The sequence below is a fragment of the Erigeron canadensis genome, chromosome 1 (genome assembly GCF_010389155.1).
Source record: "Erigeron canadensis isolate Cc75 chromosome 1, C_canadensis_v1, whole genome shotgun sequence".
In the NCBI taxonomy this organism is placed as follows: Eukaryota; Viridiplantae; Streptophyta; class Magnoliopsida; order Asterales; family Asteraceae; genus Erigeron; species Erigeron canadensis.
In genome coordinates, this window is record NC_057761.1 from 5,840,894 (window position 1) to 5,857,932 (window position 17,039).

Sequence of the window (17,039 nt, forward strand, 5' to 3'; positions counted from 1 at the left end):
TATTTATATTTATTTTTATAATGCTGTATTGTTATGTAGTAAAATAAGTTAAACTTGTTTAGTAGTATTAAAATTTGCTAGACGTGAAAGATCGATGATGTACAAAAACTACCTTATGTTTTTTTGAATGGTGAATTTGCTGGAAACTTTGTGTCATGATTCGTGAGTGAGATGTTTTTTTCATACGTTGTTCTAATTTGGTCTGTGCTAGAGAGCTCCATCAAAGTTTAAATGCCTATTTTAAATAACCGATGAAGAAAAGCTCTACTAATCCGCTCGAAGACACAAATATTAATAGAGGTAAACACTGGCTTAAACTTAAATCTCGGTAAACTCTACTATGCATTTTGGAATTTGGATTTATTCTAAAAATTAAAACTAAAATACTCCGTAAAATATAAGGTTGACAAACCCACCACATGTCCCCATTCGATTTGTCGTAATATAAATAGAAATACACCCGATCCAACGAATCCCATTTCTCTTTCTTTCTGGTAGTCGATAAACGAAATACCTGTCCAAATACATTACATACATTCACATTCACATTCACTTGATCGGAAAACCATCTTCTTCTTCTTCCGTCAAATCAAATGGCTGATAAATCATTCAAATACGTCATCATCGGCGGCGGTGTCTCTGCCGTGAGTATCCTTCCCATCCATTTCTTACATACATCAATCATCATCATATCTATATATAAATCACAATCTGTTATTTTATTGTTTTAAGAATCATATTGTTGTTATTATAAATACATATAGATTTTTATTTTGTTTGTATAGAAATATATTAAGACCTGATTAATTTTTTGATTTATACACTTTGAAAGTTATTATTATTATTGTTATTATTATTATTATTATTATTATAGCTACAGAGACTGCAGCTGATAAGCTGAGTATCTTATCTTGTTATATATGTAGTTGGCACTCGGATAAGAAAATATGTATGTGTGTTTTTTTAGTTAAATTCTATACAGAAATTATAGTTTTTAAAATACAAGATGGATTTGTGATCATGTTTCAGAATATATAAAACAAAAATATTTCCAGTTTCTATTCGTTTTTATTATAAAGAAAGAAAGAAAGAAACTGCTCACTGCCGACTTCTATGGGTCTATCGGACATGTTGGACAGTTGTTTTTTATACATAGTGTAATGTAATGGAATACTACTTCATTGTATATGCAGGGTTATGCTGCCAGGGAGTTTGCAAAGCAAGGAGTCCAACCAGGCGAGCTTGCAATCATCTCTAAGGAGGCGGTACGCTCATCTATTTTTGCCTCTCTACGTTATTTATAGTTTCTTCGATAGGGATTACGTTCTAGGTGTTAAAGAAATAACAAAAGTTTGTTAGATTGTGATTAAGTTGTGGTGATTAATGTCATTTATAGAACCATCACTTGCAGAGGCGGTACCAGGAAAAAATTCCAAAGGGGGCATACTTAGAAAACTTATGAAAAATAAATCTAAAAGGGGGTAAAATGTTAAAAACCTATAGAAAATTTTTAAAATTTTATGAAAAATTTAAAAATACATGACAAAATTTGAATTTGGAGGCCCCCCCTTTAGTACCGCCCCTGATCACTTGCTATCTTATGATTATCCGAGCATGGCCTATTTATATGGTTTTCATGTCTAGCCTGTTACTTGTTATGTTTGTACTAATTTGAACATTCAGCTGTTTTTTAATTATTAAATTGAAGTTACATGGAGAGATTATTAGGAATAACTATTAATATGGATTGGTTGCTAATGGTTGTCTATTTGGATCCTTCTAGGTGGCTCCATATGAACGTCCTGCACTAAGCAAGGCTTATTTGTTTCCCGAAGGTAATCCTTTTTTTAGTAGTTACCTGATTTTGTCTTTATGAACTGTTCAGATAAAAAAGAAGTATTTTTATCCTTTATTTAATATCATCGTTATCCTTTTGAAAGTTGCAAGTTTTCAGTTCTCAGCTTTTAACTTAGCTTCGGATATAAAATTTTATTCAACTTTATAATATGTGCATCTGATGTTTATTGAGTTTATTTGGATTAAACAAATGGTTCTTGTGTTCTAACTTTTATACCACTTGATTCGTTGTTACTTATCAGCACCTGCCAGACTCCCAGGGTTTCATGTTTGTGTTGGAAGTGGAGGAGAGAGACTACTACCAGAGTGGTACGCAGAGAAAGGTATGGCATTTTCATGTAGTTATGCATCTATACCAATCTGTCTTTAATTTGGATGCCTGTTACGATACTGATTATCTAGTTTGCGCTGCTAAAGTTCACCATAAATAGAATTTAGTTTTCACTTTTAGGGATTTTCATTCTGATTTTATGCCAAATAATGAGGTTTGCATAATCAGTTTCAAGAAAATAAATTTTTTCATGGAAGCTCGAAGGTACTAATTTTCCCCCAAAAAAAAGTAAATAAAAAACTTTAGCAGCAACTAGCCAGGCTACATTGTGAACAAATTTGCCCCTGATCTTTCCATAGGCTCTGCAATATTATGGTCTTTCTTACAGAGCTAGATCAGATGTTATTTGTAGGTACAATTGGTTCGGGTTCAATTGATGGGTTTAACCTGACGCCATTCACAACATTTAGGATGCACATATAGTTCACAATAATTAAGCAAACACGCAAAGAAGATCAACCAAATAACCCATGAGCGATTTTCGCTCCCCAATGAGGAGTGCTACCTTTTTATCTGTGAATAAAAAGATTAATATTCTAATGTAGCCCAATGAACGAAAAGTAATCCCCACTCATTAGCATCTTGTCACTTTGCAAGTGACATTTAACTCTCATAATTGATGCTTAATGTCCGTAATGGCCCAGCCACATCAAAAAATGGCTTGCCTTCCCCGGGTTGAAGTACTTTTATCTTCATATATAAGGCCATTTTTAGTAAGATGTTTTTAAACACAAGCAACAGATTATTTGATTATCACCACTCCAAACAACATAAACACCCAGAAACACTATTTTCTTGCAGCAAGTTTAGACATCTGAAAATGTGATTCTGATTATTCACTACATAATCAGTTTTAAAAGGCGCGTCCAAGGTCTAAACTGACTGCTCTGATTGTAGATTTGTTCCACTATGTTCTATATATATGCTAACCTGCACAAACATCATGTTATGCTTTTACAGGGATAGAGTTGATCCTTAACACAGAGATAGTGAAAGCTGATCTAGCTTCAAAAACTCTTACTAGTGCAGCTGGTGATACCTTCAAGTACACATTTTTAATCATTGCCACTGGCTCAACAGTAAGCTTTCAATCTCTGAATAATATTAAAATTTACACCTCTTCAATTTATCTCCTTCACATCTATAATTTGTACTCCCAGGTTCTCAAACTGACCGACTTTAAAGTGGAAGGGGCTGATGCCAAGAACATTCTTTACTTGAGAGAGATTGATGATGCTGATCAACTTGTGGAAGCTATTAAAGCAAAGAAAAATGGAACTGCAGTTGTTGTCGGGGGAGGATACATTGGTCTTGAGCTTAGTGCAGTATTGAAAATCAACAACTTCGATGTTAAAATGGTTTACCCAGAACCATGGTGCAGTAAGTGGAGACAATTTTATACCATAAAATCTCTTTTATCTGGCATCCAAGTTAGGGTGTTGTGTGGGCTGGGTAATGGTCAAAATGGGTAACAATGAAGGATGGATTTAGAAAGTGGATCTTGTCGGATAGAGTTCATTTGCAATCGTTTTTTTTTTACGTTCTTTCATAATAAATTTTATGTGAGTAGTTGATGCAATAAATTTGATTACATAGTCTAGTTTAATGCAATTATAGAATTTTACCTTTTTGACTCGCCAGAGATGAAATATAACCCACTACAATTGGCTGCCTCTAATAAGTGCAACCACATTTTGCTGATTTGTGTCATGGTATATAACAGTGCCTCGTCTATTCACTGCTGATATTGCTGCTTTTTATGAGGGCTATTATGAGAAAAAGGGAGTAAGCATCATCAAGGGCACAGTCGCTTCTGGATTTACCAAAAATGACAACGGAGAGGTTTGTACTGATGCAACTATTAATCTATTGGAAATCTGACTTTGTTTACTTTTGGTAATACACTTTGTCTAACTCTAAGTCTCTAACAGGTTAAAGAAGTACAACTCAAGGATGGGAGGGTACTAGAAGCAGATATTGTTGTTGTTGGTGTTGGAGCAAGACCCCTCACAAATCTATTCAAGGGACAAGTTGAAGAGGACAAGGGTGGAATAAAGGTTTGTGTTGATTTTTCCAAAATACCCTTCCTTCAACATCCCTTACTTTGGATTTATAAATGGGTAGGCTGGGTGGGGAGGGGATTTGTCAAACATGATATGCAAGCAGAGGTGGGAAATTGGCCAGCCCAGTAGGTTGTGGGTAACCCGTTGAAACGGGTTGGGGCTGACTCGGTAATACTGGTTGGATCAGGTTGACCCACAAACTTTTGTTTTGATAAAGCATCGTAAATAGCTTATAATATGTACACTTCTGTTTGGTTTGACTCACAAACTATTTTTGTCTCGTTTTTTCTTGAACAACTGATGATCCCACATTGGCCAAGTGCCCAAGTATGGGATTGGTTGGTGGTTTATAAGCCTAGGCGTCCCCTCCTCCTTTGAGCTAGCTTTTGGGAGTGAGTTATATAGCTTAGGGAATGATGCGAGCTTATTATGGGATGGGTTCGTATCAATTGGTATCAGAGACAGCCCTACCTTTCGAGGTTCCAAAGCTCAGAGTGGTGGCGTATGGAGTGGTGGCTTGGACCCAAGGAGAAGGGTGCCAACCGTGACCATCATAGCCGTGACCAACGAGGACGTTGGCTCTTCAAAGGGTGGGGTATTGATATGATCCCACATCGGCCAAGTATGACATTGGTTGGTGGTTTATTAGCTTAAGTGTCCCCTCCTCCTTTGAGCTAGCTTTTGGTAGTGAGTTCTACACCTAGCTTAGGGCATGATGCGAGCTTATTATGGGATGGGTTCGTATCAATAACCCACTGGACATGTTTCATTTTTTAACCTTATTAGAAGTTCACCCATTTACATGTTAGGAACCTCTGCATGGTACATACAAGTGTTACTTATTCTGAATTACTTAAGGAATATATATTATGAGGAAACATTTGTCAATCTGGCTATCTCTATTGAATAAAGTAAAGAATATATAGTACTAGGAAACATTTTTCAATCTGGCTATCTCTATATTGAATATGTCATGCTCAGAATTAACAAGTTTATCTCGGTCGTTTTCTCTTTTTAATTACAGACTGATGCATCTTTCAAAACTAGTTTTCCTGACGTATATGCTGTTGGCGATGTTGCTACTTTCCCCATGAAAATGTACGGTGACATTAGAAGAGTTGAACATGTTGACCATTCCCGCAAGTCTGCTGAGCAAGCTGTCAAGGTAGTGAACAAAAGCCACAATGATTTTAGGCTTTTTGGATGCAATTTGTTAACAAAAGAGAACTTTTTTTAGAAAGGCAACTATATAAATTTACATAAAACTCGCACGTACTTACAAAGTGTTCACCATAGAACTTGAACTAAGAATTTTGTATTTCTAACTATGCAGGCTATTTTTGCTAGTGAGCAAGGGAAGGATATTGATGCCTATGAATACCTTCCATTCTTCTACTCTCGTTCATTTGATCTATCATGGCAGTTTTATGGAGACAATGTGGGTGATACTGTTATCTTTGGTGACCATGATCCATCATCAGCAAAACCCAAGTTTGGGTCATACTGGATTAAGGATGGCAAGGTAGTGGGTGCGTTTTTGGAAGGTGGTGCACCTGAAGAGAACCAAGCCATTGCCAAAGTTGCCAAAGCCCAACCCCCAGTCTCGAGCTTGGAGGGGCTTGCAAAAGACGGCCTTGAGTTTGCCAGTAAGATCTGAGAAAATTTAGTTTACATTCATTAGCTTTCATTTCACTAAACAGAATAATGATCAATAACAATGCATTTCGGTATTTATGGTTGAGTGTGTTCATGTTGCATTTGAATCTTGATTTGCTTGTAATTTTTCTCCATAAAGAAAATTAGAAAAACATTATAAGATTTGTTTTTGTAAAGATTGCTTGTTTTATGATGCTCATAGTTCAACTAATATGGATAATTACATCACATTTTCGTACTTACATTATACAGCAATAATTATAAGTTAAAGTTTACAATTTGAAAATTTTAGTGCTCGAGGAATCTCACATGCCAAGTGAATTGATAGTTTTAGTTTTATACAAGTAACGGGGTCCAATACATGGGATGTAAATAATGTGGAATACATTACTTTCACTATATTGTGTTCTCTTTTCATATACCCCGTATAAAGAAAGTCAAAATCCATTGATACAATAATACAAAGAGTGTGTTCATTCAAGAAGTGTAATTTATACTTTGGGAATATAGTGTAATTTATACTATTGGTATATAATAAGGTTGCATTTTATTTAAGGCACTACCTAAAACAAACCAGGCTCGCGTTTTTTTGGGGGGTTGTTGAGGAGATGGTTGGCAAAGAAATTTCTCAAGCATTTTTTAAAGATGTAACCTGAGGAGTGAGGACGATTGGTGAGAATAACAGTAGGGGAGGAGAGATGCGCCACATATATTTATTGACCAATAAAAAAGAAAAAAAGAAAAAAAAAAGGTTTTTATTTCTACATAAACTGATAAAAGAATTAAATATCTGAGGAAGAAATAAGAAAGGTAACATGGTTTTTCTTTAGTATGAAACATTTGTCTAATCATCTTCACTTTGCACGCCTAGCTTGAGTTTTATATGATCTGATTTGATCCCCAATTAGGGGTCGGGCGACATATTCATGTAAGTTTTTTGTGTGTACAAGTATATATGTAGACAACGAAATTGACCATACTATTGAAAGAAGTCAAGTGGAAGCTAGATGTCGTCATTTATCACGTAGAGCCGTAGAGGGCCAATATAATGAAAGGATATATCTATTGTTTGCAACGTTTAAAGCATATAATTCACAAAAGGTGTAAACTTAAATTAAATGTAACATTCAAAACTATTTTTTTACAAGGAACATTCGAAATAGTTGAATGATTGCTAGAGGACTTATTTGCAAGTTATTTTGAAAATACAACTTGTATCGAATTATCCTCGTAAGTTAAACTATATGCCGAGTCATATCTCGATTTACAAGATTTTATTTCTTTTTGGTATTCGAGTTACACGATAGTGAAATTGACATAAATTTAAAAGTCGGTTGATTAACTGAAATATAAAAAATATATATACGAATAGTAATTAAATACTAAAGAATAAACAAATTCTTATTTTAAGTCATTATTCTTAAATTGTAACATCAAAAACTTTACTTCTTTATATTAACGTGTTTGTTTTAGGAAATGTATAGAGCGTTGAGCGTATATACAACCTACAATCTCGTATTCGTATTGAAAAATTTTACCAAAACAAGGTTTTCAAACTTCATGTTCAACATGTGCAACAAGTGTTCAAATAAATGCATAAAAGGAAATTTCTTTCTTCTTGAACTTAACTTTTTACTAAAAAATTTAACTTCATAGAGAAAATCATGTATTGACCAAAGCTTTTACATTACTTTTTATTTGGGACATTTATTTCAACTTAAACCATGGACACAATGAAGTTTGACCATAGCTTTTGCCTTTTCGGCTTTTTGTTTGTATCTATTTAAAGTAATTAATCAAGCCAAGGATATTATTTGTTTCTTTAATCCGATATCTACATGTTTTAATTAGACGGATTATAAAAAAGGGATAACCAAAATAATCTTTTTAAATGTTTTTACATTCAATCATGTGATTGATATTAGTATCAAACGAGAGGAACATCCCCGCAATGTAGCGGTGGTGGCAATAACGGTGTAGTTAATGCAAAAGCTTTTGAGGTAAAAGAGATAGTGTAGTTATTTTGAAGGTTAAGAGATGTGTATTGTAAATAATTTCATTAAAAGTATTATATGTATATTAGGAGAAAAAAATTTGATTAGTGAATAAATGAGAGTAATAGTTTGAATCGATAAAGTTGACATATTTGAGGTAGATTTAGGATGTGGGTTGAAAATGTGTTGAAAGTTAAGGGTATTTTGGGTTTTTTAAATATAGAAAGTTGAAAAGATGAGAAAAAGATTTTTATTTTATAAACAAGATGGGTACCCGCGCAATGCGGCGGCGGTGGCGGCAACAGGTGGTGCTAGTGGCGGTGGTGGTAACGATGTGGTTATTAATACAAAAGTAATTGACGTAAATGGTAGTGTAGTTATTTTATGGTTAAGAAATGTATTTTTTGTAAATAACTTTATTAAGAATACTTTAAAGTTATTAGGTGAAAATATTTAAATTGATTAATAATGTAGATATATAGTTTGAATAAATATGGATGTAAGATATTTTAGGGATGAAAAATGATTTATCAACCTAATAACATGATGATGACATTTGACATAATCAAATGAAGATATTTGGAGAGAAAATGAGTGGATTACACATGTTAAGTGATAAAAGAATTAGGTTGATTATTAAGTTGATTTGTTAGGTTGATATATCATTACTCGGTGGGGATATATTGGATAGGAAAATGGAAAATCCTTCTAACCAAATAGCCTAATAATCTTCCTAAAATATTAAGAAGGTGACATGTGTTATCCACTAATTCTCTTTCCTAATCTTGCCCCCTGATTTTTCCACGTGTCATCATCTCATAGTTAAAAGGATTATTAGGCTATTTGGTTAAGAGAATTAATCATTTCTCGTGTACGTATATGTTTTTCCCTTATAAAAAACTTGTGCCCAGAAACTTTTTCCTTTGAAATACTTTGTGTGTGGATGATTACCTAGATTACTTTGAAATAATCAGAGGTTAATTAATTATTATGCATACACTTACAAACTAAAAACCTTTACTGGATAAGCTAACCTTATGTCGAGGTGACATCCTCTATCTTTGATATTAATCGTTCTAATAGAATATATGTTTATAAGTGGTCAAGTTGGACTTCTCTTGATCGATAATGAAAACTGTAATAATAATTTGATAAAATCCAAATTCATGCATTTTTAAAGATATTTTTTTTTTCTAAATTTTATTAAATATTTGTTAATGGTTAAATTGCTTTCTGAGTACTTTTTATATTTATTTTGGTACAATCACTAAATTGAAAGAGTGGTTGGTCTGACTTCTTGATATAAACCCATTTGGGTTTCAACTTAAAAGGCTGTTAATATTCAATCTAATTTAGAATTCAATTTGAAATTGACTTGAAAAAGCTGGATTGTTGTGAAATCTCGAATCGTTAACACATCAATCCACTAATCTGTTTATTTTGGGACGAATTCAGATTAACATTTTGGTTTAACAATTCGATCAACTAACCTAAAAGCAAACATTAAGATATATAAATTTGTATTTTAAAGGATGCAATGGAATGCACTGACATTTTTAAATACGAGTCATATGCCCGCACAATGCGACGATGATGATAACAGCACGGAATGGTGGTGGCAGTGGTGTCGACAACGATGGTGGTGACGGGTAATGGGGCGGCAATAGTGGTAAATGTAAAAGTAATTTATGTACGTTAAAGGAGATAGTGTAATTGTAATAAGGATTGAGGAATTCATGTTATAAATTATTTCATTAATAAGAACCCTAACTATAATAAAGGGTTGGGTATTGTAAAATAAGTTTAAAGTAAAACAAATAAAACAAGATCTTAACCATTAGATCATGGTTAAATTGATGCACGAAAATTCACGAAGCAATTGATGTACGATGATTTTAATGATGCATGGTGATTATCACTAAAGAAAAACCTATTGTTTTATTTGTTTTACTTTAATAGTTGTTTTATTTTACCTAAAACTAGTATAATAATAATAATATAATTAAAGAATCATACCTCAATTTATGAATTTGAACTAGGTCAAACTTTGTTAAATCAAGTTTGTTGTTCTTCTTTCTTTTGTTTATCTTGATTGAAAAATCACTCTCAAAAACCCCAAATACTTGCTAGAATTTAAGATTGGTAATAATTATTATTACTCCATTCACGTATTAAAGAAATTATAAAATTGGTATTATATCTGCAAGCCACTAAAATTCTAACTAAATTAACTCCGAATCTCAAAACAAAATACTAGAATATTATTTTAATGTTAAAACTACAATAATAGTTAATTTTATTTACCTTTAAACTATTGAGGTGTTACAAAAACTCTTGAAAAAAGAAAAGAAAAAAAAAGTAACTTGATTCCATTCTCATTATTATTCATCATCCTGAAAGGAATAATGAGAATGAAAGTGTTTCTCACTTTTACATCTTTGATTCCATTTGTTGATACAACCAAATGAAAGAAGTTATTCTCAAACATTTTTTCTAAAAAAAACCCCAAATTTCATTAATAAGAACCCTAACTATAATAAAGGGTTGTGTATTGTAAAATAAGTTTAAAGTAAAACAAATAAGATAAGATCTTGACCATTAGATCATGGTTAAATTGATGCACGAAAATTCACGAAGCAATTGATGTACGATGATTTTAATGATGCATGGTGATTATTACTAAAGAAAAACCTATTGTTTTATTTGTTTTACTTTAATAATTGTTTTATTTTACCTAAAACTAGTATAATAATAATAATATAATTAAAGAATCATACCTCAATTTATGAATTTGAACTAGGTCAAACTTTGTTAAATCAAGTTTGTTGTTCTTCCTTCTTTTGTTTGTCTTGATTGAAAAATCACTCTCAAAAACCCCAAATACTTGCTAGAATTTAAGATTGGTAATAATTATTATTACTCCATTCAAGTATTAAAGAAATAAAATTGGTATTATATCTGCAAGCCACTAAAGTTCTAACTAAATTAACTCCGAATCTCAAAATTAACAAAATACTAGAAAATTATTTTAATGTTAAAACTACAATAATAGTTAATTTTATTTACCTTTAAATTATTGAGGTGTTACAAAAACTCTTGAAAAAAAAATAAAATAAAAAAGGTAACTTGATTCCATTTTCATTATTACTCATCATCCTGAAAAAGAATGAAAGTGTTTGTCACTTTTACCTCTTTGATTCCATTTGTTGATGCAACCAAATGAAAGAAGTCATTCTCATACATTTTTTACTCATTCCATCTTATTAGACATCCTCTTAATGTAAAAGTTATGCATGTGAATGAAGGTAATATAGTTATCCAGAGAGGTTGAATGATATATATATTATGAATAGTTCCATTAATGGTATTTTCAGATATATTAGATGCAAATATTCAAATTAGTAAATAAAAAAGAACAATAGTATTAATATTTTAAAAGTTAAAAATTAAATAAAATTATTTATTTAAATATATGAGTAAAAAAGTAAAGATTAATAGAATTTTTTGTTTATAGTTAAAGTAAGAAAGGTAAGAATACCTTTTTAGATTAATTTCACATTTTCACAAATTAATATTACTTTCAAATATGAGCATGACACCTGGACATGGAACTTTGATGGTAAGTCAGCTTTTTCAATAGCTCATATTCGAAAATTCATCGACTCTAAATGCCTTATTCATGATGAGAATCTAAATTTGTGGAATAAATGGATCCCGAAGAAGGTTAATCTTTTTATTTGGAGACTATTCCGTAACGGACTCCCCTCAAATGTTAACTTATTTGGTCGCGGTGTGGATGTTAATACTGTTGGATGTCCTTTGTGTGAGTCCGGGATTGACGATATATCTCATGTTTTTCACAATTGTATGGTAACGAAAGAAGTTCGAATAAAACTTAGCTCTTGGATTCAACAAAACATTCCGGAGGTTGATCATAAAGATACCATTATGTGGATTAAGGATCTCCAGATTAGCACTAACAAAAAAAAGGGTGCTTGAGGCTATCATGTTCATCGGGTGGTGGCACATTTGGAAAAAGAGGAATAATGTTGTTCATAACGGTAACTGTGAAAGTAGCTCTAATATGTTTAATTCTATAGTGTCACTATCTTTCCTTTGGATATCTAATCGTAACAGGAAATATCATTTTGATTGGAACGAGTGGATCGTGAACCCCATGAGTAAAGGATGAGCTGGTTGTGTGCTAATCTTGTATGCAAGGTTGTTATGGATTCTGATATGACGCCTTGGATTGATTTTATTGCCTTTTGGATGCTGAATCGAGTCCTTCTCCTGGTGGATTACGAGCTCCTGATCGTCACATGTTTTGGTCGTGATGTTATAATATTGCTCTTTGGATGTACTTTCTATTGTTCTCGTTATTTAGTATGTTGCTTCTTAGGGACCCCGATACATGGTTAGGTTTACATAAAAAACACCACGAAGTGAAAATCGGTGGCGTGGCCTTCGTTGGTTGGGAGTTTTTCTCGTGTCTTGGGTCACCGTAATCGGCACGAGTTTTTTCACTCCTTTTGTAGTCCTCGCAGTTAATGTGTTGGGATGAGTCTAGATTTGTTGTATTGGTTTTTATCTAGACTTGTTTATTGTATGTATACTTTTAAGCAGCTAGCACCTTGTTAGTTGTTATTTAGTTAATAAAATTTCTGCCGTTCTAAAAAAAAAATATTACTTTCAAATTTTCAAACGGAATTTAAATGTTTCTTGAAATATAAATTAAATTAAAAATATCCGATCTATATAACAATTTAATGACTTTTCAAGAAACAATTTAATGTCCTAATCAAACATTCTATACAAAATAACATTATCTAAACTACATTATAAAATATTTATGCAATCTAATTTTTTTAGTAAAGAACTCAATAAACTCAAATTACATCTATCTTTTATTTATTCATCATTAATTTTTTTTACCTAATATACATATAATACTCATAATAAAATTAGTTATAACATACATCTTTCAACTATAAAAACTAGATCTATACCCGGTCGTTGACCGGGTTAGAGACAATAAAATATATTGATAATCATACAAAACACGATCAACTTTATCTCATAAAATCTTAAACAAAATAATCTAACATTGAAATCGTCATTGGTATAAGATGGCATTGTGAAATCTGCAAAGAGATAAAATTTAATTGTCTTAACCGGATCCTCCTTAGGGAGTTACCCGAATTCAATCACTTTGATATATATTTAAATTGTTAATACTCGATCCTACTCGAATTATATATAAATACTAAAAAGCAACTTTCTTATGTGAGAAGGGAGAACTGTAGCTAAAAGTACTCCCTTTAATGCATAAGGTATAAGTTGCTAATGCACAATCAAAATAATTAAAAGACTTAACGATCGTTAACTGTTGTTGGTCTAACTAACGGTAGTTACAAAAGGATATTTAACGGAGTTATCTTTTTTAACTTTTGACACCAAAGTTTTGCTTTACTTTCTTTTCGCTACATAACTTTTGGTTTCTAAGCTTTTTACATCAAAAGTTTACTTCTTTCTTATTTTTACTACATAACTTTTGTTTTTTAAACTTTCGACACAAAACCTATTATTTTACATTTTTCCTTTTACTTTTGTCACATAAATTTTTTTTAAAAAAAATTTCAACAGACAAACTTTGTTTTCAAGTACAAGTTTCTTAACTTTATACTTTTTTTCCACATAACTTTGTTTTTTTAAGTCTCGCTCCAAATTTTTTCTTTTATTTGCTTTTACAACATAACTTTTGTTTATTAAACTATTAAACTTTGTTACCAAAGTTTCATTTTCTTTACTTTTGACTACAACTTTTATTTTCTTAACTTGTCACACAAATTTGTGTTTCGACTTAATGTTTTTAAAGTTTTCTCACCAGCTTTTTGTTTATTTTCCGGGGCGACGCCCAGGTATAAAATCTCGACTTGTTAACCCGTCAACTTGATATTTTCAGGTTGGGGTTAATAAGAAACTTGCCAATCCATTTAACGCATCAACTTGCTAACCCACTAACTCATTTAATGTGTCAACCTACCAACCCACCAACCCATGTAATCTGAAATCAACCAACCATCTTATTTATTACACATTGAAAACACAAAAAAATCTTATAATTTTTTTAAAATAAATGTTTACTTTTGCCCTGCTTTGAAAATTCCGTGCTTTATATAGTACATATATATCATGATATTTTAAACAATGTTTATAACTAATTAGATATGAAAATACATCATATATAGGAGATGTGAATACTCGTCTCAACTTGAACCCGACTTGAAAACAATTTTAAAAAATCAGGTTAGGTTTGTGAAATATTGACCCGTCAACTTTAATTTTTGGGCGGGCTAAGCTCGGATTGACTCTTTGCAGGTCAGCCTACAACCTAAAAAATTTGAATCATAATAGGTCGACCTCCCAACCCATTTAACTTGTCAACCCGGACACTTACAACCCACAACCCATTTGAACTAAAATTGACCCATCAACCTACAACCCAGATGACCTGTTTGACCTGAATCAACCCACCAATTTATCTGACCCGTCAGCATGAAAGTCAACTCTCCAACCCGCTAAACTGATTTTTTGGATTTTTCATTAAAAAAATCAATGTTGAAAACCCTTTTCAAATGTTAAACTTCTTCAAGAGACTTTTTTTTGTTTGATAAACATAATAAGCTAAATGAATTTTCTTACAATACGTCAACGTATACACATTGATTAACGTTTTTTGTTGTTATTTTTTTCAGAACAACATACTATCCTACTCTAGAAATCCATTTTTCAATTATGATTATTTATTTATAAATAATTAATAAGTCAACCCGCCAACCATTTGACCTGTTACCCCAACAACTTACAATCTACAACCCATTTGACTTAAAATAACCCACTAACCCACAACCCAAATGACATGTTTGACTTGAAATCAACACAACAATCTATTTGACCTGACAATACGAAACTCAATCCTCCAACCTATTAACCTGATTTATTTGGATTTTATTTATAAAAATGGTCAATGTTGAGATATATTGGCAGAACTTGTTCAAAAGAGTTTTTAATTTGATAAACATAATAAGCTAAATGGATTTTTCTTTGCAATACGTTTTAGTAAACACAATGGTTAACATTTTTTGTTGTTCAAGGTTTTTTTTTTAAATGACGTACTGTCTTATCGTTAAAAACTTATTTTCAAATTATGATTAATTGCAACCTTTAATATTTTTTAAAATTATACATGCACATCAATGAAAATAAAAAAAATAACCCAACCAATAATAACTTAGAGACTGTATGTATCATTAAAATTTTATTTTCAAATTATGATTAATTGCAACCTTTAATATTGTTTTAAATTATAAATGAACATCAATGAAAAAAAATAACCCAACCAATAATATAACTTAGAGACTGTATGTACAACTTCGGCTTTGAAGTCACTTCGTGGACAACATTGGAGGAAGGCATGGAAAATGGAATGTCTTCTTTTACTTCATATTGATGATTTTAATTACTTTCCATGATAAACATATTTAATCAATTTTGTTTCAAATCAATGTTAAAGTCAAAACACTAGAACTATCATATGTTATTTGTAACACAACATTTAAGTTTGAAAAGAAAAACTTGGGTGTAATTACTAACTTGCCTAGATTAGGTTTTTATTTTCAATGGTGAGGATTAGAACTTTAGTTTATTTTAAAAGGTTGAGATCAAAAGATAAAATTATTTTTTTCTCTTGGCTATGGTAGCCATATATATATATATATATAATAACTACACTACTCTTTTTATATCAATTACTTTTAGATTAACAACCAATAGTACCCGCGCAATGCAGCGGTGAGACGGTGGGGTGATAGGTCATAGGAGGTAATAAGTCATAAAGTGTGATAGCAAATGCTTTAGCCGTACGTGCTTCGTACTCGGATTTAAAAATTCGTCGAAAGTATATTGAATGACATCTCTAATGAAAGAACATGAAAGTTTAAGAACACCTATACAATTTTTATAATTTATCGATATACGGTTTTTGAAATAAAAGATTTTGAATAAATTAGAGGAATAAATTGATTTATGTAAGAGAGAGAAAAAAATGAGTGGTTGAGATTTGAGGAGTGAGAAAAAAATGAGTGATCGAGATTTGAGGAGTGAGAAAAAAATGAGTGGTTGAAATTTAAGGATATTATAGGTATATTAGGTAGAGATGTTTAAATTAATGAATAAAAAATGAGGGTAATTTAAGTAGTTCAAATCATATTTTGAGAATTTAAAAAAAAGCAAAATGCTTCATAAGATAATATAAATATAGATATAGATAACCACACGACCACCGCCACCGCCGGTGCCACCACCGTTGCTACCGCCGCCACCACCACCGCCACCATCGTCGCCACCAACCGTCACCGCCGCCGCCACCAACCATCACCGCCGCCGCCACACAATCCCATGGCACGAGTATTTGTCAATTAAATATTTTCATAAACATCCGGTTGATTGCTTGAAAATGAAAGGTAAAATTCAACCAAGCAAAATTTTGGATAATATAGCACAGAATTTCCACGAGTCCACGAGTGGCACCCATCCTACGACCTGCTTTCAACAACTTTAGTTGCTTGACTCTATAAAGCAAATCGTAAACTTTGACTTCAGATATCGAGTTATTATTTTTTGAATATAGGTGTGAACGTGTGATAGACATGATATTATGATTATAGTTATTATAGCTCAATTTGTAAGCTTCACTCAAAACAATTAATTTATGAAATATATCGATCAATTTAATAACTTAATAAACTCATTATATTAAAATTATGTAAGAACATTTATTATTCAAATATATTTCATATTTTTTTTTTTTTGAAAAGCAAATATATTTCATAATTAGTTACGTAATTTGGTACGATATTTGATGGTTTCGGGCGTGTATGGTTGTTAGGACTAGTGTAAAAGAGTTGAAGAAATCGTAATGTATCGTATATATTCATACGTTTCTTTTCTTTTATACTATGTTCTTGAGTTCTATTATGGAATGAAAAAAAAGAGAAAGCAAATGATTACAGAATCAATTGTGTTATTGAGTTTAATTTAAGGATGGAAAGAAAATTAAATGAAGAGAAGTGGAAT

General features: G+C 31.7%; 1 protein-coding gene across 1 annotated transcript; it reads left to right on the forward strand.

Moving 5' to 3' along the window:
* The first annotated feature begins 523 nt into the window (after positions 1–523).
* LOC122599265 (monodehydroascorbate reductase) lies at positions 524–6,083 on the forward strand. Its single transcript, XM_043771750.1, has 10 exons — positions 524–644; positions 1,194–1,265; positions 1,784–1,835; positions 2,100–2,180; positions 3,149–3,267; positions 3,349–3,568; positions 3,912–4,030; positions 4,120–4,245; positions 5,276–5,416; positions 5,585–6,083. Exons 1-10 carry the CDS (start codon positions 594–596, stop codon positions 5,906–5,908), a joined length of 1,305 nt encoding a protein of 434 aa, XP_043627685.1. The 5' UTR covers positions 524–593; the 3' UTR covers positions 5,909–6,083.
* The last annotated feature ends 10,956 nt before the right edge of the window (positions 6,084–17,039 follow it).

Excerpts from the sequence above, each read along its gene's own strand:
- LOC122599265 (XM_043771750.1), top strand. The coding sequence starts at position 594 with ATGGCTGATAAATCATTCAAATACGTCATCATCGGCGGCGGTGTCTCT. Across the intron at positions 3,268-3,348 it reads TCATTGCCACTGGCTCAACA|GTTCTCAAACTGACCGACTT; the intron begins GTAAGCTTTCAA and ends TTGTACTCCCAG. Across the intron at positions 3,569-3,911 it reads TTACCCAGAACCATGGTGCA|TGCCTCGTCTATTCACTGCT; the intron begins GTAAGTGGAGAC and ends GGTATATAACAG.